The following is a 13,105-nucleotide window of genomic DNA, read 5'->3' as shown; positions in this document are numbered from 1 at the left end:
TATATATATATATATATATATATTTATATATGATACTTGTCACTTGGTTTTGACTAATTCTTTAAGTTGGGGTGGTGAATGTTTAGTGTTTTTTTATATATAAATATTTACTTCTCACCATTTATGATATAAGTTAAAAATTGGAGTCATCTAACGAGGCGGATTGCCGGGAAGGCAAAAAATAGCTGGAATCCAGTAAAAAAATTCAAAAAATCTTGTAGACACAGTGTTTGAATCGTGTTTTTGATGGTGGAAATGAATTCAACACCATCAAAAACGCCTAGGACACCTAAAAATTTGAAGTTTAACAACTATAATTTGGATTTACAAAAATCCTTGCCGGATTTTCTCTAAATATGACCGGAATTTCCATAACTTTGTGGGGAGTTCCTCCCGCTAGTTAAACTATGACTTAAAAATCAAGCTCAGTCATTATTGTTAATTATTTTGCCAGAAGGTTACAGGGGTCTATTCTCGAGAGACCCTTGGGGTTAGACCATGCTAGTCAGGCGAAGGGCTTTAAAAGATTCCCTTTGGAGTTGATTTGCCCAGATTTTCAGTGGATGTATATATAAAAAAATCAAGGAGCATATTTAATATATATATATATATATATATATCCGCCGAAAATTTGGGCATATCAACTTTTCCGTGGATGTATATATAAAAAAATCAAGGAGCATATTTAATATATATATATATCCACCGAAAATTTGGGCAGATCAACTCCGAAGAGAATCTTTTAAAACGCTTCGACCAACTAACATGACCTAACCCCAAGAGTGTCGAAGAAAATAATCCCCTTTGGCCTCTTGACAAAATACTTAACCATAATGATTGACCTTGATTTTTAACTTATATCATAAATGGTGAGAATTAATTAAATATTTATATATATAAAAAAACACTAAACATTAACCACCCGAACATAAATAATTGGTCAAAACCAAGTGACACGTATCATATAAAAAATAAATTAAAAGGAAAATATTTTCAAGAATGCCCAGCTTGGAAACAAATTCTTAAATCATGCTAATTAAGGGTGAAAATGATCCCCCCGAAATCTATTCCCAATCTAATAAAGAAAGTGGTCAATTAATACGCTTGCTTTTCCATTTGAGACCGTTCAAAATAAGGTCCTAGCTACAACAATATATATCACTATCAAAATCCGCATTAAAATTCCATTTTGTGTTCAATCCACTGCGTTCGAACCCCTAATTCAGGTTCACTAACTAGGGTATGCTCTGCACTGCTCTGTGGAGAGTATTTTTCATTCCTTTCTGTGCCCGGTCACCATTCTCGGCCTCTAAATTCTTGAAAAATTAGGCCCAGTAGTACCCTGTTCGCACCCAATTCGAGCTAAAGATTCGAACCTGTGACCTACCTCTGGCTAACGCCATGGAAGCGATTCCCAATGGCGTGCCCCCGCTTCCGCTGGCCATGCCCTTCCAACAACAGCAGCAGCAGCAGCACCACATGGTCCTCACTGAGAGTAGCGGGGATGACCACGAGCTGAGGGCCCCTAAGAAGAGGGCTGAGACATGGGTTCAAGACGAGATTCAAACCATGCTCACCTACAGAAAAGAGTTAGAGAGTCTCTTCAATACTTCCAAGTCCAACAAGCACCTATGGGAGCAGATATCGCAGAGAATGAGGCAGAGGGGTTATGACAGGTCCCCCACCATGTGCAAGGACAAATGGCGGAATCTCCTCAAGGATTACAGGAAGCTCAGGCACCAGCAGAAGCCTGACACGCCCAAGGTAGGATATTATAAGGATATCGAAGATGTCATGGTCGAGAGGGCCAAGCATACGCCGCATCGGAGCCCTGTGAAGTACGAATCTACGATTCAGATGGTGCCCAAAGGTAAGCGAATCTTCATGCTTTTTTTGTGTTTTGCATTTTGAATTTTTTTATAGTCCTACATGGAAAACTTTTGGGTGATTTGAACCTTTGGCAACGTGTAAAATTGGCGTTATTACTTTAAATGTGAACACTGTTGATTGTTCTGTGCGGGGGTTGAGGGGTTGTGCTATGAAGCCTAACTGTGGGGCCAGTACTACTTGAGATTTGAATTTGGAACTCTACCTTTGATGGACAATGTCTCTCCCAAATGATTATGCGGTATCCCCTGGGTAAAATTGGTTGTTGTTGTAATTAGTTTGTGTATTTTTGGGGGAACTTTTTGCTTACTTGGCATGTTATCTGAAAGAAATTTCAGATGTCTCGTTTTGTTTTTGAAGCTGTTGAATTTTTGCCCCATGGAAAATTGTTTTACTATTCACTATCACTTAGTTCCTTCACTGTGATCGAGGACTAGGTGGAGGAGACGACTCTTCTACCCACTTCTTCTGGCCTTGGCTTTTAGTTCCAGCCCCTCTTGACATGTACTCGATGAGAATTCGATAATGTATTCCATATGTCTCTCTGTTACAGAGTTAGTTTAAAAAAATTGTTCTTCGATGTTCTATTGTTGCTGTTATGGTAGCTATAGGAGCTGCTTTTGCACTCCCGATTTGTATTATACTGGTTGTACTTTTTCTGTTTGATGGACCTACTTATGTGGTCTTTTATTGGGCATTAGTAAAATCATATTATTTTGTCTACTGCACTATCATCGTGGAAGTCCAAGGCGAATTGTTTCTGTTCTTTGCTAAGAATAGGTATGTTCAATGTAAAACTGATCTGTAACTCCCAAAATTAAATGCATCCATCACCAAAAATTGACCATCCCCTTGTGTATGTAAGGCAAATTGTTTCCCTTCTTTACTATGAATTGGTATGTTCAAAGGAAAACTGTTCTGTAAACATTTTCTCAGAAATTAAATGCAAAATCATTGCCAAAATTTGTATACAGCATTGCATTATTCTTTTTGAATGCATGCTACCTTTATCTATGGCTCTAATTTATATAACCAGAAAGTTCACCGAAGGATGTTGTACTATATTGAATGATCCATCAAACTATCTGTTGCTTATGGTGGGTTGCTTCGATCATATGAGGTTGCCTTTATGTAACTTATACTAAGGATACTAAGGATTCTCATGTCTGTTGGTATCTAAACATGCTGGGAATTCAATCCAAGACCTACCCCCGTTTGGTGAACTCTGCTCTATCGCTGAGCAAGATGCCCATTGATGACTGACATTTTAACAACTTGAACTAATCGTGCATGTTGCTACCTCTATATTCTAATATCCTCCTTTAAGCCACACTAGCTCTTGCCACCTAGCTACCATAACCTCCCTGGCTTTTATACTCTAGTGGAAACTCGACAAGCTAGGAATCAAGCCTTGGAGCTGCCACATCCAATGGGTTGCTCTGCCACTGAATTACATTTCCCTTTCATCATGGACACCCTCGATGGTTTAATCTAAAGGTGGACACTGCTAGCTCCAATGACACGTGACTTCTTTCCAACCACATTTCCTTTTATCAATATTTATGCTTATGTAAAATGTTTTGGTCCTTAAATGTTAGAGTCACTTGAAAGATATTTGAGATGTCTCTCATTCTCCCTACTTTATGCTAGGATGTTCATGGGGAATTTGACTTTCCTTATTTATCTAGAATCTGGATTCTCAATTTCATTTCCAAATAGTAATTTCTGTGTTTGTTATAGCAGTAAATAGCATCAGTGCTAATTCCAGTCTCATGCTACATGCATGAACTTGTTGAGGAATCCAGTTGATCACTTCTATTTTCTTTTTTCTTTGCTCGCTTATTGTTTATGTATTGGTCCTCTAGGAAGGTCTGAACTTTGGACAAGAAGAGTGCAGACAACGGGGCTAAGGATGCAATGTGTGCTGCTTACTTTATCCTTTGTTAGGAATTGAAATTGCCTGCATTGAGCAAGAAATAATGCAGCGACTGTAAACACAAGTTGACATGGGTAGTTGAATTTTTTCTCTAGGGCATAGCTTAGAATAATTTTCATGTTTTTCACAACATCAAAACATTATTAGTATTATTTAACATTCATATTATTAAACAGTGATAAGAAAATCATTCATAAGCATAAAAAAGCAGTAGTAAATCATAGTAGAAATATCAAGAAACCATGAGACAAGGGACACAGAAATTAGGCATGCAGCTAGGGCAAAACCCACAATGGAAAAACTCAGAATGCTTTCCTTATGAGAGAGAGAAAGTTCCATATTCATCAATACAACAAAAATAACCATAACAAAATGATAGTCAAACTAGTAACCAAGATCATGATCAAGTGCCATGACAAAAGGCAAGTTCCTGAAATTTCAACCCTCTTCAAATTTCGTCCACCTCCTGAAATTTTGGCCCTCCTCTAATTTTGTTAGATCAAAGATGTGTGAGACAAAATTTGATGTGTCCAAATGAGGAGAAACAATATCCTTTATACAGCCTTCAAGTAGGAGTTGAATGGGTGCCTCTTAAGGGCCCAATTGAGCTAATAAATTTGGAGGCAAATTTAAAAATTCAAATTTCCATTTATTTTTCAAGATGAAAATACCGACCATGGCTACCATATTTTTCTTAAAAATTCAAATTTCCATTTATTTTTCAAGATGAAAATACCGACCGTGGCTACCATATTTTTCAACGCTCCCTCTTAGCCAGGGAGGTACTTTTCATTCTCTCTCAAGATCAATTGTCCTGACCAATCATAGGTCTCATAGCCCACAACCTAAGGAAGAGATCACAAATACAAATCCCTCTTTGTCAAGATCAATCTCCCTAATCAATTATAGGTCTCACAACCCACAACCTAAGGGAGAGATCATTAGTCTCATTGTAAGGAAAGATACATAACATCCATCTCAAATCATCTCCCCAACCACAAGGTCTCACAACACACAGCTTAAGGGAGGAACCAACAATACATCTCTTGTTTGCTCCCTCTGAGTACAAAGCCTATCACGAGTCTTTTTGTCACATTGTTTGTTGTTTCCAACAATTGCCACATCTTGGCAGTCTCCAATACCTGCAAACCTCACTAGGAGGCTATTGAAGGACAAGAACAACCAAGCAAGCCAAGAGACTCGTAATGAAATAATCAATAGAAACAATCAAGATAATCCTTTTTTCTTGAGAGTGTGTCAACTCCCTCTTGATCTTAGCCTTCTCTGATCGAGTCAATCTCATCACATCAAGTAGTCCATACAATCATCAAAGATTTGACATCACTAAGGAGTCCACATCATCTAGGAGTCCACATCATCAAGGAATCCACATCATCATTAAGGAGTTTTCATCATCAACAAAGAGTTTATGGAGTCCAAGTCATCAAGGAGTCCATATCATCATCTTCATCAAGAGTCTACATCATCAGCGAGTCCATATCTTCATCATCATCAAGTAGTCCACATCATTAAGGAATCATCATCATCATATCATCATGGAGTCCATGTCATCGTCAAGAAGTTGACCTAGCCCATATTATCATCATATCATTATCAAGAAGTTGACCTCGTTTATATCATTATTGAGAAATTCATTCAGGGAGTTTAATCTACATCATCATCAAGGAGTCCACAACAAGGAGTTCTCTTCATCATCATTAAGGAGTCCATATCATGATCCATATCACTAGGAAGTCATATTAGTATTAAAGAGTTCACAAGGAGTCCATCATCCACATATTCACATCAACATCAACAAAGAGTTCACATCCACATTATCAAGGTGTTCACATCATCAAGGAATTCATCATTAAGGAGTTCATCATCAATGTATCCATATCATCAAGGAGTCCATCATCCACATCATCAAGGAGTTCACATCATCATCAACAAAGAGTTCACATTCACAGAGTTCATCATCAAGGAGTTCGTCATCAATAAGTCTATATCATCAAGGAGTCCACACCATTATTAAGTCAACATCATTATCATCAATATCATCAACGTGTCCACATCATGAGTTCACATCATCAACAAGCCTACATTGTTATCATCATCAATGAGTCCACATTATCAACGAGTCCACATGATCATTGAGTCCATATCATCAACAAGGAGTCCTTGTCATCATCAAAGAGTTCACATCATTAGTAACGATTTAAAAATAAAATGAAAAACATAAGATACTTATCTTTTCAGCTCCCTCTTAATCTTTAGCCCTCTTACATTCAACCTGCAAATCAACCTTAACAACAAGATGTCAGATCTTCTTAAGCGGAAGCAATTAATCCATAGGCCCAACCCAAAATAGGGTTATTATTTTATTGGCTAGGGTTATTATTTTATTTTAGGTGCCATCAGGATTTTCTGTCTTGATTCAATCATGGGATAATGTTGGCTCCATTGTATTCAGGCCAGCCTTCTCCAGTGACCTATATGTGTAGAATAGGGTGTCCTCCAAGCAATCACAAACCATAGAAATGATTCCAGACCTTTTCGGATCTTGTCATGCATAGAGAAGACAGGCCTCATTCCTGTTACAATGTCCAGACTTCAACCTAGTTATAATACATTGATCTATATCACATATTTCATAGTGCTTCAGCATGTTCTAGTAACATGTAACTAGTATTCCAATTTTTTGATAAGGCTCATAAATATTTTCAAAACTCCTTTTATATTTTCAGAGAGTAAAGCCTTCATAGCATCTTCACCCTATAAAAATTGAATAACATCACCAAGTGAATTCCAGACAGTCCCGTTATATGATATCCTTCATTTTCTTTTAAATAACTTCTGTAAATAACTTATTTCCAGAGTCAACAGTGTCCAACAATTTCTATGCCTCAACATTGTTCCTTACATATGGAGCTTTGAAACAATTTTTCAGAAGTCTAGATTCTTGAGCTCAATGTCAGCCCTTTTGTAGTGCTTGATCTTATATGTAAAGGAGGGACTTAGATTGATATCTGTATCCCTTAATTTCTTGCTCATACACTACTCAGTCACCCGAGATACTGTAGCCTGTGTAGCAATTTGGTCAAACTACAAATCTCATATAATGAGTTAGGATGTGGACAATGGAGGATAGTACAAATTATAAACAGACACTCTTTCCATAAATATCCTCCGGAATTTCGCAAATTTTCTTGTCACAGAACCCTGAGGAAATTCTCATACCACAGAACATGCATAGAGAAGTTCAAATAGGAAGCTCGCATAAGAGAGATAAATTCTATTCACAAAGCTCGGGTCAAGGATCTCTTTGCACTTCAAGATTTAGTGCCTTTAGATTGCATAGACCACTCACAGGAGTTCGCATACAGAGAATCAACGCTTTAGGATTTATATAGGATGTATCACATATAAGATCGCATCAAAGTCAACTCACATTTATAGGATCATAGTGCCATAAAGACATTCGCATAGCCGCACTAACAGAGTTCTGAGTTAATGATCATAACGAAGAAGTTCTCAGAGAATATTTTATACCAACCACAGGATCGAACCAAGCTTCCATCACAAATACTATTACAGGTACGGCCTTTAATACTGGAGATCAACTACAGAAATTGTTTGCGTCCACCACAGCAGTGGAAAAGAGTCTTTCGATCATTATAAAGGGCTTGAACTTTCACAGACTTAATGCTATCATTTTAGTCCTTGACCAAATAAACCCGGATCATACTCAGAACCATTTGGTCGGATCATAAAGCAGGGTTTAAACTTTAAATCCTTCAAAGGAGCTTGGACAGCCACAAAAGGTTCAGATCGGATGCCAAGCAGGGAGTTCTGGATGGTTTCTGAAACTTGCTCCATCACAATTCATAGGACGAACTTTATTGAACTCAGAAAATGGTCACACAGCCTTGGCAGGAACTACAGGTACACGACTTCAGTTTTGCAAACAGAGATAGGTAGCTTGTTGCTGAGGAGGCTTGCATTTGGAAGATACACAGCCTGTATAAGGAAGGGCTACAGAACTCACAAGAATCTCAGTCTCAGCCCTCTTCACATACCATGCCACAGGGAGAGTTACATACCTTCGGACGTTTGGATGTGTTGCAGATCCAGCCTCCTTTTTCATTGCCATAAACTTTTAATTCAGATCATGGAAGTTAGACTCGAAGGTCCTTTACTGTAGCATAAGCATAAATTTGATCCTCATAGAATCGGACCTCATGGTCCTGTACTGTATCATAAGCATAAATCTGATCCTCTTAGAATTGGACCTCACAGAATTCGCATAGCTCAGATGGAAAAATAATTCCCAGGTCTTGACTTTCCTCAAACTGCTCTTCAATGCAGTCCTGGCTCTGATTCCTTGTTGAATTTTTTTATCTAGGGCATAGCTTAGAATAATTTTCATATTTTTCACAGCATTGAAACATTATTAGTATTATTTAACATTTATTTTATTAAACAGTGATAAGAAAATTATTCATAAGCATAAAAGAGCAGTAGCAAATCACAGCAGAACCATGAGACAAGAGATACAGAAATAAGGCACACAGCTAGGGCAAAACCCACAATGGGAAAACCCAGAAATGCTTTCCTTATGAGAGACAGAGAAAGTTATAGATTCATCAATACAACAGAAATAACCATAACAGAATGATAGCCAAACTAGTAACCAAGATCATGATCAAGTGCCATGACAAAAAGCAAGTTCCTGAAATTTCGGCCCTCCTAGATTGTCGGCCAATCGGCCACCTCCTGAAATTTCGCTGGATCAGAGATGTGTGAGACAAAAGTTGATGTGTCCAAATGAGGAGAAACAATCCCCTTTGTAGAGCCTTCAAGTGGGGCTCGAATGGAGCCCACCTAATAAATTTGGAGGCAAATTTTAAAATTCAAATTTCCATTTATTTTTCAAGATGAAAATACCGACCATGGCTACCATATTTTTCAACAGTAGTAACCTTAGGGGCTTACCTTATCTGCTGCTAGTAAGTTAAGATATACGCTGCGTGTGCAATGGAAATTACAACATAAAATTTGAAAAGTTAATTTGCCTCTCTCAATGCCCTAGAGAAAAGCCACTTGAATATAAGTTGAGTTCATATGCTTTTTAGTCTACAACACAATGCAAGTGAAATCATGCTGACATGTTATCTTTCCCTTACTGAAGAAACCTTGGATAAGGAAACAAAGAAACTTCTCCATATTTCACTTTTCAAACTGTCCACAAAACTGGGGATGGACAAAATGACCATGCATCTTTGGGTAAATGCCCAAGCTGCTCATCCAAATGAAAGAGAGTTATGATTCATGAAGGTTCGTGGATTGTTTACTAATTAAATCAGCAATTGTGGTTTGCCACTAACGATTCTTTTGTTAAACCCACTTCTCTTATGTTAAAATCATACAATTCACAGATCATGGAGATCAATATTTCATCATAAATAATTATAGATGGAGTTAATGTCAAGAAACCAAAGCATGCACAAGATCCACCTTTGTATATAAGGATGCTGAGCTTATCTCCTTTGCCTTCATCTTCAAGAGTATTTGTTTCTTTCCTGAAAATGATATTTCTGAGAACTGAATAATCAGATCTGATCCAAAAGCAGACACTTCTTTCAGGTTGAATGGAGTGTTGACCTCATGAGAGTTGTTTAGCACCTTCACTTCTGTAAGAAGGAGATGCTTGTCAGTCAGATTGTCTTAAAATCTATCTACATTGCTTAATCCTCAAGAGTATTTGTATCTTTGCTAGAAATGCTATTCTCAAGCACTGAATAACTAGTTCTGATCCAAAAGCGGAGACTTCTTTTAGGTTGAATGGAGTATTTGCCTCATGATACGTTTGTTTAACATCATCACTTCCATAACAAAGAGATGCTTGTTTGTCAGATTATTTCCATATATATCTACTTTGTCTTCAAGAGTATTTACTATTTATATCTTTATTAAAAAATGGCAATCCTAGATGAGAATAGTACATCTAGATCTGATTCAAAAGCAAACATTTATTCCAGATTGAACAGAGTAATTACCTCATGAAAAGTTGTTCAACATTGTGTGTGTAATGAGATACTTATAGTTATTAGTCCGATTTCATCCCAAATACTCCTGCCTGCTTGTTGAACAGTGAACCATCAATTTGGTCCCTAAAATGAACCTTTACCATTGAAGGAAATGTGCAAGTAGAGAGACCTGTAATAGAGATAGACATTGTCTCATAACCTCTTTAGAGACCTAAGGTTTTATTCAAGATCGACATTCATCTCGTAGCCCCTTCACAGAACTAAAATTATTATGGAGACACACATTCCTAAAGATAAACTGCATTCTGCTTATGCCCAGGTGCCATTAATAGGATGTCACTTTACTTTTTTCTTAATTGCTCAAGCGTTTTAGGAAATGGCAAGTGTAAATGCTATGCATAATACCATATAGTATAGACTATCATGTTTATACGTGACTACAAATTTTGACGGTGAACTTCGAATTTTATGTGAAATGATTTGATGATGTGATACCAAACAAAATGACTGGATGAACAAATGCACATTAATACCTAGAACATTGGAAATAAATCTTGGTCAGAGGATCTTTTGCCCCATAATTGAACTTGACCAAAGCTAAGTTAAAAATGCCATAAAGCATACAACATTTACATCAAAATGACCATTGGTCATAAAATGATTGGGACAAAGGATCTCGTGCATGATTGAGTTTGAAAGTAAAAATTACCATCAACCAAAAAATACTACAGGAAATGGTGTTGAGAAATGAACAGCCATGAAGGCTAGTAGATCAAGCCAACCTTGTAAGTGGGGAATTTGTTAGAAAAGAAACTTGAGAACTTACTTTGCTCCACTCATTATGTTAGTCTTGGTGTGAGCACTCAATGGAAGAAAATATAGAGGCACAAATTGAGATTTACATTTCTTCCTAGGAGTTGAGTCAACCCTTGGTTGAGCTCGTGAATCCACCTAATCTAAATAAGGTAAGATACTTTTATTAATGGCCAATGAATGACCAAAAAATAGGTCAATGGGATCGAGAGTACATTTGATGAAAATACACAAAGTGTGTGTGCAAAAGCAATTTGTAGGTCAATGATAAAAGCATAAGAAGATAATATCTAAGTGTTTAGCTATGGGAATAAATTCTAATAAAAAGTATCTGATAGAGTGCAAGTACAACAAAAATGCTTTTAAAGCTATTAACACTGAGGAACTCTTAATGTTTGGCTAGTTGGAGTAGGATGTTGATGATGAGTGACATTGAGTGGTAGGTTCTTCATCGGAGTCATCAATAATTGTGTGCGTGTTGATGCACTAGCAAGTTGATGTCCTCCATGGAGAGGGAACTTAACTTCAAGATAGTCGGGACATTCGAAAGAAATGCTCGTTTTAGTGGATTTTCAAAAAAGCCAATGAAATTTGTAGGAGGAAATGTAGGAGGAAGATTGTCTTCATCTGCAATAGGATTTTATTTGCCATTGTTAGGGGATGAGATGTCCATTTGGAAAAAGAAGATATCGTAGACTCTTTGGGATATTTTACCTAGAAAATCCTCCTTTTGATAAGTTGATTGTTGGTAAAAAGAGACCAACTTGAGCTAATGACCTCCCATCATTTGCACTTTAGTCCCTCATGGCCTTTGATGCAAAGGATTGATGGATTAGAGTTAACTCAAGTGTTCCTCAAGAAAAGAAGAGAGGTTGGTTTGCTAGTAGCCATTACAGTGAATGCTTGATGTCGATCATTAAAGACAAGCCACCTTCACTAACTTTAGTTGTAGTACTCCTTTAGACCTTATAGTTTCAAGAAACATGATCCTCCAATGCTCTTATATGTAGAAATCTGTCGCGTCCAATCATGAGCAAGAAGAATAGGTTTAGTTTGGTGATAGAATTGCACATGATGGGAATATTTTTGTAGTATATGTCTTGTTCCCATTCTAAACCCCTCCACACTTTATGATGATCTTATCATAAATGTGATTATTGATGCCCATTAAAACTGAAATCCTTGAGATGTTCTTGAATATGATTTAAATGTAGATGGAGCAATATATTAAAAAGATCCCAAACTCTAACAACTCAAAAGACATTGCTATTCTAGAAATCAAGAGGCAAACATAGAAGCCAAATATGTAGAGAATTGCAACCAATAGTGTCGGAGTTGAAATTTTCATTCAATGGGAAAAGCTCCAAACCTGAATCCTTGTACATAGAGGGTGCACCCTTAAAAATCACCTCCCTTTCTTTTGAGCATTTGAACAAGAAATTATAGAAACCATGATGCAATGGGGAGATTTTGATTTTATCATTGATGGAGCTAGACCACAAGGAATCGATGCATGAAACCAAAGATTGAAAGGATGGATTTTAGTGGTTGAAATATCTAACAAAAGTCCTTTGACAAAGCTCTTTCTCTCTCTTTATGATCCAGTTACAAAGAAGAGGTATCCCTTTGTATCTTGATCCTTGCAAGCATCTTTTACTACCCTTCTATTGAACCTTTTAAGTTATTGACAGGTTTACCATTCACTTCTTCGAAAAACATCCATCTATGTGTATATGTATTTATGGTACCACACACACACACAATATAGGACCTACATGTTTTGGTCGTTGAGGGACTCTCAGGCAACAAGAATCGAAGCCATTGCAATGATAGACCCATCCAAAGGGGGGTAGATTATGTACATGTTTGTAGATTTTAGCGGTCAAATTGGTGCATGGAGGTGGGTCCCCTGTCCCACAAACAAGGGGGTCTCATAAACCAATTACAACCAATTCTTGACAATTGAGGTAATTCTAATTATATTTGAGTCTCTTTGAGAATCATAGTAACAAGGTTTGGTACAATCTTCGATTTCTATAAAGAAGTAGAAGCGATTAGTTCCTTATGAACTATGATTGACTATGCAACTTGTAAGTATTTTGAAGCTATGATTTTTTTCATTCAACCAACAAGATCTGTAGGATCATTTCAATTAGATGTACAAGGTGTCCAATCCCTAATCTCTAGTTTTATGAATGCAATGGCCAAAGTTGAATGAATAGTTTAACTCAAGTATATTATAGTAATTTGGTTAAATTAAGCAAATGTAGTGTAGACATAGTAGAAGATAATTTCACTCTTTGAACTTGATGGTGTTGAGAAATCTAGGGCATTAAGTATTAGGTGAGTTCTCTTCAATTAGTAACATCATGTGAGCGTTTTTACTTCTTTAGATTAGGATCTTCTTTTACTTAAGTTA

The 13,105-nt window shown here is 36.9% G+C and overlaps 1 protein-coding gene across 1 annotated transcript in view; it reads left to right on the top strand.

Moving 5' to 3' along the window:
* Positions 1 to 1,214: 1,214 nt before the first annotated feature.
* Positions 1,215 to 13,105, top strand: part of LOC149237690 (trihelix transcription factor GT-1-like) — a 46,992-nt gene continuing 35,101 nt past the window's right edge. Inside the window, exon 1 of the mRNA XM_089372751.1 lies at positions 1,215 to 1,870. Within this exon, the coding sequence (XP_089228877.1) occupies positions 1,402 to 1,870 (469 nt within the window). The 5' untranslated portion in view covers positions 1,215 to 1,401. The remainder of the gene's footprint in view (positions 1,871 to 13,105) is intronic.

The sequence above is a fragment of the Pinus tabuliformis genome, chromosome 8 (assembly GCF_031772625.1).
Source record: "Pinus tabuliformis cultivar Carrire ecotype Pingquan chromosome 8, CPIR1, whole genome shotgun sequence".
Taxonomy (NCBI): Eukaryota; Viridiplantae; Streptophyta; class Pinopsida; order Pinales; family Pinaceae; genus Pinus; species Pinus tabuliformis.
Note: the sequence above shows the minus strand (reverse complement) of the source record. Positions and strands in the feature narration are given on the sequence as shown.